The 12,741-nt window shown below is 47.5% G+C and overlaps 1 protein-coding gene across 9 annotated transcripts in view; it reads right to left on the minus strand.

Annotated features, from left to right (window-relative positions):
- The window catches only part of TBC1D22A (TBC1 domain family member 22A), a 298,036-nt gene that overhangs the window by 32,786 nt on the left and 252,509 nt on the right, over positions 1-12,741 (minus strand). The window contains exon 13 of one of the 9 annotated variants that reach the window (XM_072596563.1): positions 5,763-10,753. The exons of 7 other annotated variants lie outside the window; for them this stretch is intronic. In XM_072596563.1, the coding sequence (XP_072452664.1) occupies positions 10,733-10,753 (21 nt within the window). In that variant the 3' untranslated portion in view covers positions 5,763-10,732. Of the gene's footprint in view, positions 1-5,762; positions 10,754-12,741 lie in introns of those variants that run through there. One more of the 9 variants, XM_072596559.1, reaches the window with a different exon arrangement.

Here is a 12,741-nt window from a genome sequence, read left to right on the forward strand (position 1 = left end):
TGATGAAGATGGAGAGACTGGGGTCAGATTGCACAGGGATTTAAAAGTCAAACTGGAGTTTGCATTTTATTCTGGAGTTGGCTGAATAAGGATGTCACATGGTCAGATCAGTACCTAAATAAAATTACTTTGGCAGCAAGGGTAAGATGGCTGGAGTGGGAAAGACTTGAGGCAGGGAGGTCAATGAGGAAGCTGCTGCCTCAGTCCAGGTGGGAGAGGAGAGCTATACCAGTGTGGAGGCTGGGCACATAGGGAGAAGGTCTTGGATGTGGTCAAGCAGGGCACAGGATAGTCTGGCCACCACTTCCAAATTGAGGCTGCCATTTTACCTACCTCCACGTTTGACAAAAGAGGACACAAGCACCCAGGTAAAGTGAGTCACCAAGGCCAAGCCATTAGTCAGTGGAAGTTTCGGGCTCTGGACTCTTTACCTGATGCCCTTCCTCAGATCACACCAAAGGACTCCACTGTTCTGTTATTGACATTTTAACCGTGCACTTGACAAACTGTTCAGAACAGCAAAAACAACTTTTTTCTTTTAAAGAAATGGTGTACGTAAAAAATTTCTCCAAATGACTTTTAGTTGAAGAAACAATCGAGGGGGGGAACTGTTCTTCCAGAGAACCCTCAGACACCCTCATCACTGCCCTGCAGTGAAGGAGTCAAGGAGCTGTCCATAGGACCGAATACAATTGAACGGCCTCACACAGCAGCAGTCCCCTCAAGGCCCTGAGTCGACCCTGGGGATCTAGCCTGCAATGACAGTGAGTTGTCCGTGGTACTGACATACAACTGAAGGATCACATAGTCACCAGTGCTGCTGGAGGCCCTGCACACACCCTGGGGATCTAGCTGGCAGCCTTCCTTGCCAGCTCCTTATCTCAGTTCAGGCTTCTTTGTTTTCTTTCTTGCTAATGCTAGAGGCACATAGGAATCTGGCTCCAAAGAGAGAAGCTGAGATAACACATTCTCTTCCATGGAGATGATACATTACATTATCTCATTATCTCATTATTAGTAGTACCATGGTAAAACCTCTTAATCACCTGCCCCTCCAAACACATAATTTCCCTTCTTAAAATGATTTTAACTGTGCTTCAATGGCGACATTACCTGAAATTTCATGTGCTTTCAAATAATAGCGTTTTTTTAAAAAGAGATTTGGCATATTATTAACCATCTGTCAGGATGACATCTGAAAATATGGCAAAGGAAATGAATGAGCCAGCGTAGTGGGACACAGCAAACCCAGAAACCTAGAAACTAGTCACAGCTCCATCAGTTACCGGTTATAGGACCTTGGGCTAGTCATTTCCTATCTCTAAGTTGGAGCTACTTCTCCTGTAAAAAGAGGCAGTTAAACCATTTGAGGTCTAAGGCCCTTCCCTCTCTCTGAGCACAGGAATTCTGAAAGGCTCTAGGATACCTGTTCTTATAGAGGGCGTTAAAGAATGAAGCCCTCCACACTTGGTGCTAAAAGGGACCTCAGCATCCATTAGCCCAGGGATTGTGCCCCCTGGGAAGCAGAGACTTTACAAGCCTCCTCAAAGTTCCACACCTCCATGGATCTGCAATCATGGGAACAAGTCATTGTAGGGAAAAGCATGCAGCACAGGGACCATCAGAAGAGTTCATTAGGAACATGAGTGTGATTGTCTGCAGAGGGCCACGAGGAAGGATGCTCACTGAGACATCCTGTCCAGCAGGTGATCATTCTGAGCAACGTAAAGGAAAAGCAAACAAGCAAGATCTCCTGAGGTCTGGAAATGCAAGCTCCCTTTGCCAACTGGCAATTATTATAAACTTACTGTCAAAAACACCTTTCTGATGACAAAAGGAACATGTTGAGGAAGTCATGTGCACAAGGTCTTCCTGCAATTCAAACTTTCCCCTTCCCAGGGGACAGAGGGTCTGGCACCAATCCTTGAGATCTGTTTCATCAAAGACTGCTAGGGACGAGTGGCCCAGGAAGTGGCTCCTTCTCCAGGCTTGCTCACAAGGGCAATTGTGAGCGATGGCCCCAGTTCTTCTCTACATGTGGAGTTTGGTACAACCTGGGAAGGGCTTGGTGGACTGTGGGAGATGCTCTGATTGGGGTGTTCTGGTCAGAGATCTGTCAGGATACGCAGAGGACAGAGAGCAGTTTAAATGTATTATTTCCTGGGCCTGAAACAGCTGTGCAAACCCCTCTCTCTGATTGAGCAGCACAGAGTGCTGCCAGGATGGCCAAGGGGACACAGGATTTATAGCTCAAGTGACACAGATTCATAAACCTGGCACACACTGGTCAACACAGTCATTCTGGTCTTGTTCAGTGAAGGTATGAGGCAGTTCCTCCCAGGAAGACTCAGGCAAAGGGTCTCAGTTTGGCATAAAAATCAGAGGGATTCATTTAAGAAGATTTATACACAAACATGTCCTGGTCTGGTATTCAGGCTGATGGGTCAAGTGCTTCTTTTCAATGTTCCCAGGTCACTGCTGAACTTGCATTTGGGCGTAATCTCCAAGCAGCAAGAGTGTGCCAAACATGAAGAATTCACATTCACCAAATACTCTGACCTGGGGAGGCCGAGAGGGCACACATGGCTACGCCTATTCTACAGAGTAGAGAGGGAAAGAGGGGCTCAGGGGCACAAGTCTGGAAAGCATCAGAGTCCCACATTTTTTTTACTTCACATTTAGAGCCTTCTACTACATGCCTTTATGTGGAAGGACTGAACTCTAATATCCCATGTTCTGAGCCCACTCATCCACCAGCTCTGACATCCCCTCTTCTCAGGCCCCTCCCAGCCCTGACATTTCCTATGAGAAGAACTGAATTTGAATTATGGTTCTACCACTACTCAGTTCTATGATGTCAGTCAAATCACAAAGGCTTTGTAAGTCAGTATTCTCATCTGTAAAATGGAGCTACTTCACAGGATTATTTTGGGGAAAACTTTGTAAATCTAAACACAGGAGAGAATGGTGGGGTTTGTTACCCCAGCTCTGACTATATTTGTCTCTCAGGGGGAGACCAAGAGCCTTTAGAGACTGGGTACTCCCAATGATTCCCAGACCCAGTCATGGGGCTCAAGGGACACAGGAAGAGTGAGGATTCATCCTTCTTGCCTCTGGGCCTCATGGTCCAGGCAGCCTATCAGGCTGCATCACAAACTTCCCATTATACAATCTAAGCTGCAAGAAATTGATTGATTTCTTATCAAATATATATTGAACTTCAATCAATCCTACTTTTCACTACCTTTATCATTTCTCATCTCTAAGGTTTAATGTATTCTCAGCAACAGGGTGGCTCAGTGGATAGAACTCTGGGCCTGGAGTCAGGAAGACCCAAGTTCAAATCTGGCCTCAGACACTTCTGAGCTATGAGACCCTAGGTCAGTCACTTTACCTGTCTGCCTCAGTTTTCTAATCTGTAAAATAGGGATAACAGCAGCACCCCACCCCACTCCAGGGCTGCTGTGAGGATCAAATCAGATCAAGTTGTAAAGCCTTTAGAATGGTGTCTGGCATGCAGTAGGTGCTCTCTAAATATTAGCTGCTATTATCATTATTATTCCTCTGAGTCTCTGGCCAGGGGCAGCACTCTGAGTGGCTCCTCTGCTTCACTCATCCCCTTGGTACAGTCCCACACCATCTTATCTGGGCAATCTCCTCTCCTGTTACTTCTTTTCCACGTCTCTTCACGGTGCCAGGCTGGACAGGTATCCTCATCTCAGGGCCTTCCCCGTTCCCTTATACTCGGATTATCTTTCATCACCCCATTCATCTTAGAGCCGACTCTGAATGCCACCTCCTCTGGGCAGCCTGCCCTCATGATAGCTGGGTCAGCCTGGACAGAGGGGTACATTCTTAAATCCAGGTTGGCCTGGTGATCTCTTTGACTGGTGAAGCCCTGCTCCATGAGGGCAGGACTCCATTTTCTACCTTCTTGTCTTTGTTGACTGATGGACTAATTTCCTGCCTGGAGAGTCCTGGACAACCTCAGGGATATAGGGGCCCAGAGAGAGGATGGGCTCAGATTTGGGGTGCAATCCAATGCCTCTGGCATTCCTGGGTGTCCTCCCTCCACTGCACCCCATCACGAAGGCCATATATCCTGCCTGCCCCCAAGGGCTGGGGTGTGTTCCAAGGCCCACTTGCCCAAGTCAGCCCCAGAAACTCAGGAAACATGTCTTCCAAAGCAGAGCATGCATATGACCTTGTGCATATCTGAAGTTCACAGACCATGGTGACGCTTCCCTTCCATGATAACTTAGGCACAGAGATAAGACCAACTGAGAGGCCAGAAAAGAGCTTCTAGAAAGCATACTGCAACTGTTTTGTCCCTTCTGTGCCCATGGACGCATACAGCTGGACAGGCCCCACAAGGCCCCTAAGTCTCCCACCAGACCCTAAGATCCCTGAAGGCAGGGACCGTGGCAAACACAAGACCTTAGTGTGGACACTTCATAAGGCAGCCGCCAGGGGGCATCACAGTACATAGAACGCTGGGCCTGCAGTCAGACAAGCTCAAATCTGGCCTCACGTTGACCTTTCTGAGTCTCAGTTTCCTCATCAGTTAAATGGGGTTAATAAAAGCACCTCCCTCCTCCCAGGGCTGCTGTAAGCATTAAATAAGATGGTGTTTGATGAATGGAACTAAGGAATAGGGCAGATCTAGGGAGAATGAGGAACTGCCTTCCTTGAACCCAGTTACACAACAAGGATGGGGCAGAGCCAGGTCCTCTCCCAGCACATACATGTGTACCCAAACAAGGGAGCCCGGGAGGATCAAACAAGAGGAGCCCTTTGGTCCTTCATGGCCAGCCCCAACTTTAGCCTCGGATGCTGCAGGCCTGTTGAGCCACTATCACCCCACACTCTCGGGATGGAGAAGAATCCAACATTCTCACTCCCTCTTCCCACGTCTGTATCTCTTCAGCAAGGGCATAGCACTGGCTACCTTTGGCCAACACTCCTCAACCCAATATCACATTCTCACTCTCTGTCTCTGTCTCTCTTTCTCTCACACACACAAACACAGCCTTCTTAGAGTAAAAGAGTAAAGGGCAGAATATGTGAGCAGCTTGGGCTCCCTCCAAACATCAAGGCTTGGGCAATAACCTGTGATGGGGAGAATGGGCAAGTCCTTGGTCCTGGCACACTCTATTCCACCACCTGGGACAAAGTAGTCATTGACAGTTTACCAGGGATTTCAATTAACTATTCATTAACCCTTGATAAGTCACATTTTACAGCTGGACACTGGGTTCATACACATGTGCCAGGGTACGTCTGGGCAGACTTGGGTACATCCCAGGTTTCTTCACTCTCTCGCTCAGTCCTACTGCTCTGGACAGCTCCTTCCTACTCCTGAGACTCCAGACTCTCGTCAAATAGACCCTCTGGCCAAACTAGCCTCCTAAGCTCAGAACCCCAGAGGCTCTCGGCAGCCAGCTGGTTAGGGTTTGCTTTATGGTGTGGCCATCATGGGACATGGTCAGTCAGCCAATCCAACTATGCAGAGGCAAATCACTCAGAACCATGATTTAATAAAAATGTAGTAGGAGAAAGCCATGGGACCAAAATCGATTTTCTGCAGTCCTGGGTAGACTTTAATCAATCTCTCTCTCTCTCTCTCTCTCTCTCTCTCTCTCTCTCTCTCTCTCTCTCTCTCTCTCTCTCCCTCCCTCCCTCCATCCCTCCCTCTCCCCCTTCCCTCTTTCCTCCATCCCTTCCTCCCAACTACCTAATGATTTCATTTCTTAAAAAGGAAAAGCAGCATGGCCAAACACCAGTGTTCATGGACTAATTTCCTATTTACTGTACATGGAAGTGAGATCTTTGCTCTTTCTTGACAAAGGCTATAGATCCTATATTAGCTCAATAAAGGGTGCTTGTCTTAGAGCCTGGAGTCCTGGGTTCCAATACCAGCTGCATGTTGATTCTGGGCAGGCTTCTACCCCTCCCTGAGCCTCAGTTTCTTCACCTGCAGACTGAAGCTAATGACAATATTCGTCCCCCTTCCCTCAGCAGACACTGTTAAGGGCGCACTGTGTGAACTTCAGGTGATGCTGAGACAGGAGCTTTAACCAAACTCTTTCATTGTCATGGTAACAAATACCAACTCCACTTTCCCCTCAGCAGGGAAATGCAGGTACTCTCATGCCCACTTTACAGCAGAAGAAATGGAGGCAGATGAAGGTTAAGTAGCCTTCCCTGGATCCCCAGACCCAGACACAACCCAAGGGTCTCCTGATGCCCAGACCTCTGGGCTAGTTTCAAACAGTAATGTTGTCCAGCATCATACAGTTAAGTTAGTAAGTTTCTGAGGCCAGATTTGAATTCTTGATTCAAGACTTAACATTGTATCCACTTAGCTGTTTCAAGTCTGCAAAACTATAATTTCTTTCATTTTTTATTCCTGGTCTTTGTTTTCCAATGTATTTTCCAACATTTTAACTATTTTCATCTTCCTTTAAAGTGAACAAATATATAATTATGTGTCAAATACATATGTTTATGATTCAGTTTGGAGTTTTTATCAAGCTTTTTATAAAATGTCTCTACTTTGTCCTCTTCTGCAACAGATGTTGTTACATAAGGTGTTATTATTTCAATGGTAGTCTATTTGCAAATATCCATGAAGTAATATTTCTTGGTGACTTTGGATGTTCAATCTATTAACCTCTTTATTTTAATCTCAAAGAAGAACCTTGCGGTAACCCTTTCATTTAGTAGCAATTTTCTTCAGTTTCCTGAAGCTTCATTCTAGCTATTAGGTGACACAGTGGAAGACCTGAGTTCAAATCCAAACCCAGACACTTAATAGTGTGTGTGTGACTTTTGTTAAATCATGTAAATCTGCCTGCCTCTCAGGTGCCTTAACTGCAAAATGGGGCTAATAAAAACATCTAACTCCTACTGTTGTTATGAGAAGAAAATGAGGTAATATTTGGAAAATGCTTTGTCAACCTTAAAATGATATATAAATACTGGTTATTACTATTGTTGTTTCATGTATACCAAGAATGTCAAAATTCTACCTGTTACCCTGTTATTTATCTGTTTGCTATCACAGAGCTAGAAAAGACTCGCTGGACCTCAAGATGGCAGACTGTAAGCTCCTCCATGAGATGACGAGCTCCTCAAGGGCAAGAACTGTCTTTGGCCTCTTTTTGTATCCCCACTGCTTCTCATAGTACCCAGCACACAGTAGGTACTTAATAAATGCTCAGCGAGTGGTTGATGCTGTATCCAGTTCAATGTCTTCATGCTTAGATGAAGAAACTAAGGCCTAGCCCAAAGCAGCAGAGCTGCTGCTTGGCTGAGCCAGAACAGGAGGCAGGTGAGGCCCTGTGATTTTCCCTGCTCCTCCTACCTTGGCAAGATGGAAACTTCTTGGGAACAGGGTCAGTACCACAGATACACAAGCTGGGGCCCAAGGGAAGGTTTGCCCAAAATTGATTGATTTGTCTGAGCCAGATGAGAGCTGGATGAATGACAGAAGCAAGGAGACCAAGTGAAGGCAGCCATTGGCCATGTGGTCTCCCAATCTCCCTGGCCAGGCAGGGGATAAGTAGTATAGTCCCACTTGTGGGGATGGGGAACTGCCCTGGAATGACAGAGCCAGCAGAATGAACTTGAGTGGGGGGGAGAGTGGGACACTTAGACATCGTCTGATGGAAGCCTCTCATTCAACAGGGGAGAGAATGAGCCAGGGACTTGTCTAAGGTCACCAAAGAAGGAAGCAGCCCAGGCCAGACTTACAGGTTAAGACCGTTGGCTCCCAAGGCTCTTCACACAGGAGCTCTCTGAGGCTCTACAAACATGAGCTACAGCTCCCTGCCTCATGGTTCCTAGTGAGGAACTCCTAGTCAGGAGTGATTTGTAAACCATCAGGAGACTGTCCTTACAAGGGCCAAAGGCCAGACTTTCTTGGCACTGACAAGTTGTCTGAATGTGTTAAATTTCTCTCAGAAGTTATTAGGAAAGAAATAATGCCATTTTTAGCCAACACAAAAGAAACACTTCCCCAAAACGCTGACAAGAATTAATGAGTCATGTGCTAAAGGAAAACTCTGAGGAAAGCCAATTTCCAGTTTTGAGAACAGTGCCGTGAGCCTCTCCTTACCGCCCAAAATCAACATGTCTTTCATTTTCCTCCTTACAGCTGTGATGAACCAAAGTAGCCATGGGAGACAGGCGAGGCTTTCTCCTTTTATGAATGTTTAAGAACCAGGCTTTCCTTGGTGTTGGAAAGAGGGCGCAGGGACACATGAAAGCTGACTTCAAGCCTAACTGAGCCTCTTTTCTTGTAATAATGAAGGTACAGGGAGGGTTTTTATCAGAAGAAATCCAAACAGAATCTGTGTTACACAAAGGCAGCATTCTCTCTGGATGACTCTGCATCAAGAATTTGCCCAAGGTCATGTGGCTGAGAAGGGAGGCACTTCAGAGATCAGAAGTGGAGGAGGACCACAGGTCTGACCAATCTTCTGTCATATCTGAGTCCCTTCTGGATGAGTTAACTTCATCTGAGGCCACTGCAAGCCTAGAATCCTCTTGGGTATCGATACGGCTGGTAGTGGGAGGCAGTGTAGGGCAAAGACCACCAACCAAGAACCAAGAGCGCCCCCCCCCCCCGACATGTGACTGAGGTACACAGCTGGTTCTCTCCCCCAGCCCACTGTGGTTGTGGGGGAGGCTGGATGAACTTATCTGCACAAGCCTTTTCTTTTAATGTGTGCAGGTCCCCTGCCCTCAAAGTGAGTACAGTCTAGGAAGGGAAAAGGAAAGGACACAGATACTGCTAAGAAAAATTCCAATACGGTCCATTCACAGAAGAGGCACAAGGGCCTCAGGCTGAGAAATGAGAAAAGAGAGCACGCATTTGCCTTTGGACTTAAGTTAGAATCCCAACCAGAACTGGATTAAAGCCCCCAGTGAAGCCATCACACCCTTCCACTACCAGACTCAAGTTCACCAATCTTTAAACACAGGGAAGCCCGATGACTGGGAATCGTGGGGAGGGCAGAGGTACTAGAGTGCCCACTTTACAGATGAGTAATAAGGCCCCGGCAGAGGCAAACAACCAGCAGCAGCAGAAGGAGAACGGGAGCCTGGGTCTCTCCACATTGACTCCAGGATCACTGCAGCCTGTGGCCACTGCCCTGCCTCATCAAGAGGGGCCTCTTGATGACTGAGGCAGCAGCAGTAACAACAGTTACCCTCGGTGGGTCCTGCAGGCATACTAACTGGCATCTCCTAAACCGTGAGACGCTCAGAGAGGGTGTGACTGGCCCCTGGGCCCACAGCAAGTGAGTGCTAAAAACAGAGATTCAGGACCAGGTTCTTTCCACCCTTCACATGCTCAATCTCCCCAAGGTCTCAGGAAGCAAAAGTCCACCTCTGGTATGGCCAACGTTTCCCTCGTTGCAGTCAAGACTGCTCTCCTAACAGTCAAAGATTATTTTATTGTAAATCACCTCAGAGCTTCATTATATAAGCCTCATTCCTTTCATCTTTTCTTAAGTTTGATTTTTTTCAAACCTTTAATCATTTCTTAGGGAAAGTTGCTATTTAAATTTTGCCGAGTCTGCCTCAATTTTCTCAGAATGGAGTGAACTTTGAAACTCTGTACCCATTATAGTAATGAGGGCAATAATTTAATACGGACTACTCATTTCCAACAATTTGAAAGGAAAATGACAAGCTGGTATTTATGTGCTGGGAACGAGATGGAGAAAATGTTCTTAATTTGAAGGGCATCCCCACTGCTGCCACATCTCACCATTGTCTGCCCATGTCACTGCTCCATTGGGGCTGAGGTATGTCGAGTCTCCCCTCACCTCCCCCAGAGGCACCTTCCCCATAGGGGCCCATGCTCTTGTTGTACTGTGAGAAGAGCAGGGACAAGGCAGTGCTCTTCCCTGGTGTCACTGCAGGTAGCTCCAAAATCTGGTCCAGCCATGTGGCCTGCAGAAAGGAAAACTCACCAACCATTGTTGGCAACATTGATACCCAGGCACATCATTAATCAATCAACCAACATTTATTGAGCACCTATTATGTGGGAGACACCAAGTTCTCTGTGATACTGACAATAGCACTGGCAGGTAGGTGGTGGTGGTGGTGATGATAATGAATAATGATCAAAGCAAGCATAGCACACCTTATAAATAGAAAGGGGCTGCCTCTCCCCCAGGGAGAGCAACAGGAGCTGCCCCAGGAGCTCTGGAGCTCAGTGAACGTGGTCCCATTAGCAGCAAAGTCAGCTACTAAGCCTGCATGTCATGGGGTCTGGGACTGGAAAGGAGACCAGAAAAGAGTCAGTCCAGACAGGCAAACTGAGGCCTGATGAGGGGGAGCTGCTTCCCTGGGGCTGCCCAAGGATGGGAATCCTGGTCCTGGCCCCTATACTTAGTCAATGTTGGTCACTACTAGACTCAGCTCCCAACCTGGAGTTGGGGAGCCCTGGGTTTGGGGCCTAACCTTGGGATTCAGGGAGCTGGTTGTGCTTGGGCACCCAATGAAAGCCCTTTGTTAATGAAGGATACTCTGGATCCTCGGGGCAGTGGCAGGAACCCCACTCTCAGGCTCTCCTGTGAAGCAGGCAGGTTGTCACTCATACAGTTTCCACAGCACAGTGATGCACTGGGGATATTTATACCCAGTAACTGGTTTGAATCTCGGCAGAGCATGAGACAGTGTCCCCTTGGGCACAGCTGGAATCCAGCCGGCCTGCTCAACTGCTCAACTCTGGAGTCTGAAAAGAGAAAAGGAAGCCACACTCTTCCTTTGGGTTTGCACAGAGCTGCCCACCAAAGTGGAGGCCCACGGGGCCTCGACAATGGCACTGGCCACACTTCCTGGGATGCCAGGGGCTCTTTACCCAAACACACCCACACTTGTGAACTGAATAATGAGCCCCTAACAAAGATTATTTACAAGTCTGGTCTGTGCCCCAAGGCATGCAGTGGAGCAGTTTCAATCCCAATGCTCCCTCTAAAATCATCATCCTGTGTTCAAATCTGGCCTCAGACACAGACTAGCTGTGTGACCATTTGCCTATTTCTTCATCTGTAAAATGAGCTAGAGAAGGAAATGGCCAAGCCCTCCAGTATCTGTGCCAAGAAAACCTCAAATGGAGTCATGTTAAGTCAGAAAAGACTTAAAGGACTGAACAAGCAGCCTGCAGAGGCAGCAGAACATTCACTCATTCCCCTCCCCCAATTCTCCTAGAGACCAGAGGTCTCTCCCGCCCTCGGATTCTCCTCCAGGGTTTGCCTGCTTCTCTCTTCTGCTTCCCTCTCTCCTTAGCCCAGATAATTCAAACCAAAGCTCCTAGGACTGGGCCTTCATTGCTTTCACTTCCTCCTGCATCCAAGGACCTTAACAAACTCTGAATTCAATCAGAGGAGCCAAAACTCAGCCTCCACACCCAGGAGGCGCTCCATCACCTTCCAGCTCAGCATGCTCCCAACAATTGCCTGGCTTCCTGAGTTGAGCTCATCAGCCTCTATAACATGTCGCTAAGAAAACGTTGCTGGTCAAAAGAGAAAGCCTTTTTCCTTCCAGGGAAAAGCCTTGGATCACTAAAATCACTGCACAAAGATAGTAACTTTGTCCTTTTCTTCCTGTTCAATGCTGGATCCAGTTAGTGTCTCTCTATTTCGGACAGGTGGAGGTGCTCGTGGATACGCAACGGTAGCCCATCCAACCCAGGAGAGGCACTCTTCACCTCTTGGTTATCCTTGGGACTGTTAGGCTGAATGGATCACACTTAGAAGACTGTAACATCCAGGGCTCAAAGCATTCCAGACGCTGTGATCTGGAGAATATCACCCTTCAAAGGGTGATCCCTCTTCAGGGCAGACTTGGAACTGGGCATCTTTCACGCCATTGACAACCACCCAGAGGAGCAGACCCTGCCCAGCTTCTAGCCTTGTTCCCGGACAAGGTCACCCATGCTGTTCCTCCTTTCCCAGAAGGGTGCCTGATTTTAGCCCAGCTTTGGGAGATGCCTCGGTGGAAGAGAACCTTTAAGGCAGCAACTGTACTTTGTGTAGCTAACAAGAAATAAGTACAATAGGATCTTGAATTCTTGGCACTTCTCAGTCAACTGTGTGGCAGTTGAGACATGGCTGGGTGGAGAGTCCCTTGGGAAAGCCTGCCTGCTCCCTCTTCTCACCATTTATGTACAATATCCTCATAAACCTTTTGTAGAAATGGGAAGGAGGCATGTGAGTTGGCAGCTGTTGCTGCTTTTGCTACAGTCTTTTGTAGGGACAATCCTAATCACAGTATTTCTGAAGCACTTGGTGTCCATGGCTCTCACAGACAGCCTGAGCCCTAATACTTTCATTTTCTCAGAATTATATCCCCTTCAACAGGGACCTCCTCTAAGCATCCTCAGCCTGGTGAAGCTTCTCCTCCCATCTTTCTCCTACCCAGAAGACTCCAAGCTGACTGTGTGAGTAGACCCAAAGAGAAGACACCTCAACTTGAAAGGATGTCTGTCCCTGATCCTGGGTCATAAAAAGTCTTGGACCAGAACAAAATCCATCCCAGTGTTTCATCTCACATCCCACAGACCTGCCCAGGAAGGGGTGGTCTTTCTGTGCCAACACCCTGCCCCCCAACAGACACATGCGCACGTACATACCTACATTTATGTGAACACATTCACACACCTGTACATAAACACTCACATCCACACTGGGTTCTGCCTTATGCAACACAACAGGGAGGAGG

The sequence above is a fragment of the Notamacropus eugenii genome, chromosome 3 (assembly GCF_028372415.1).
Source record: "Notamacropus eugenii isolate mMacEug1 chromosome 3, mMacEug1.pri_v2, whole genome shotgun sequence".
Classification (NCBI taxonomy): domain Eukaryota; kingdom Metazoa; phylum Chordata; class Mammalia; order Diprotodontia; family Macropodidae; genus Notamacropus; species Notamacropus eugenii.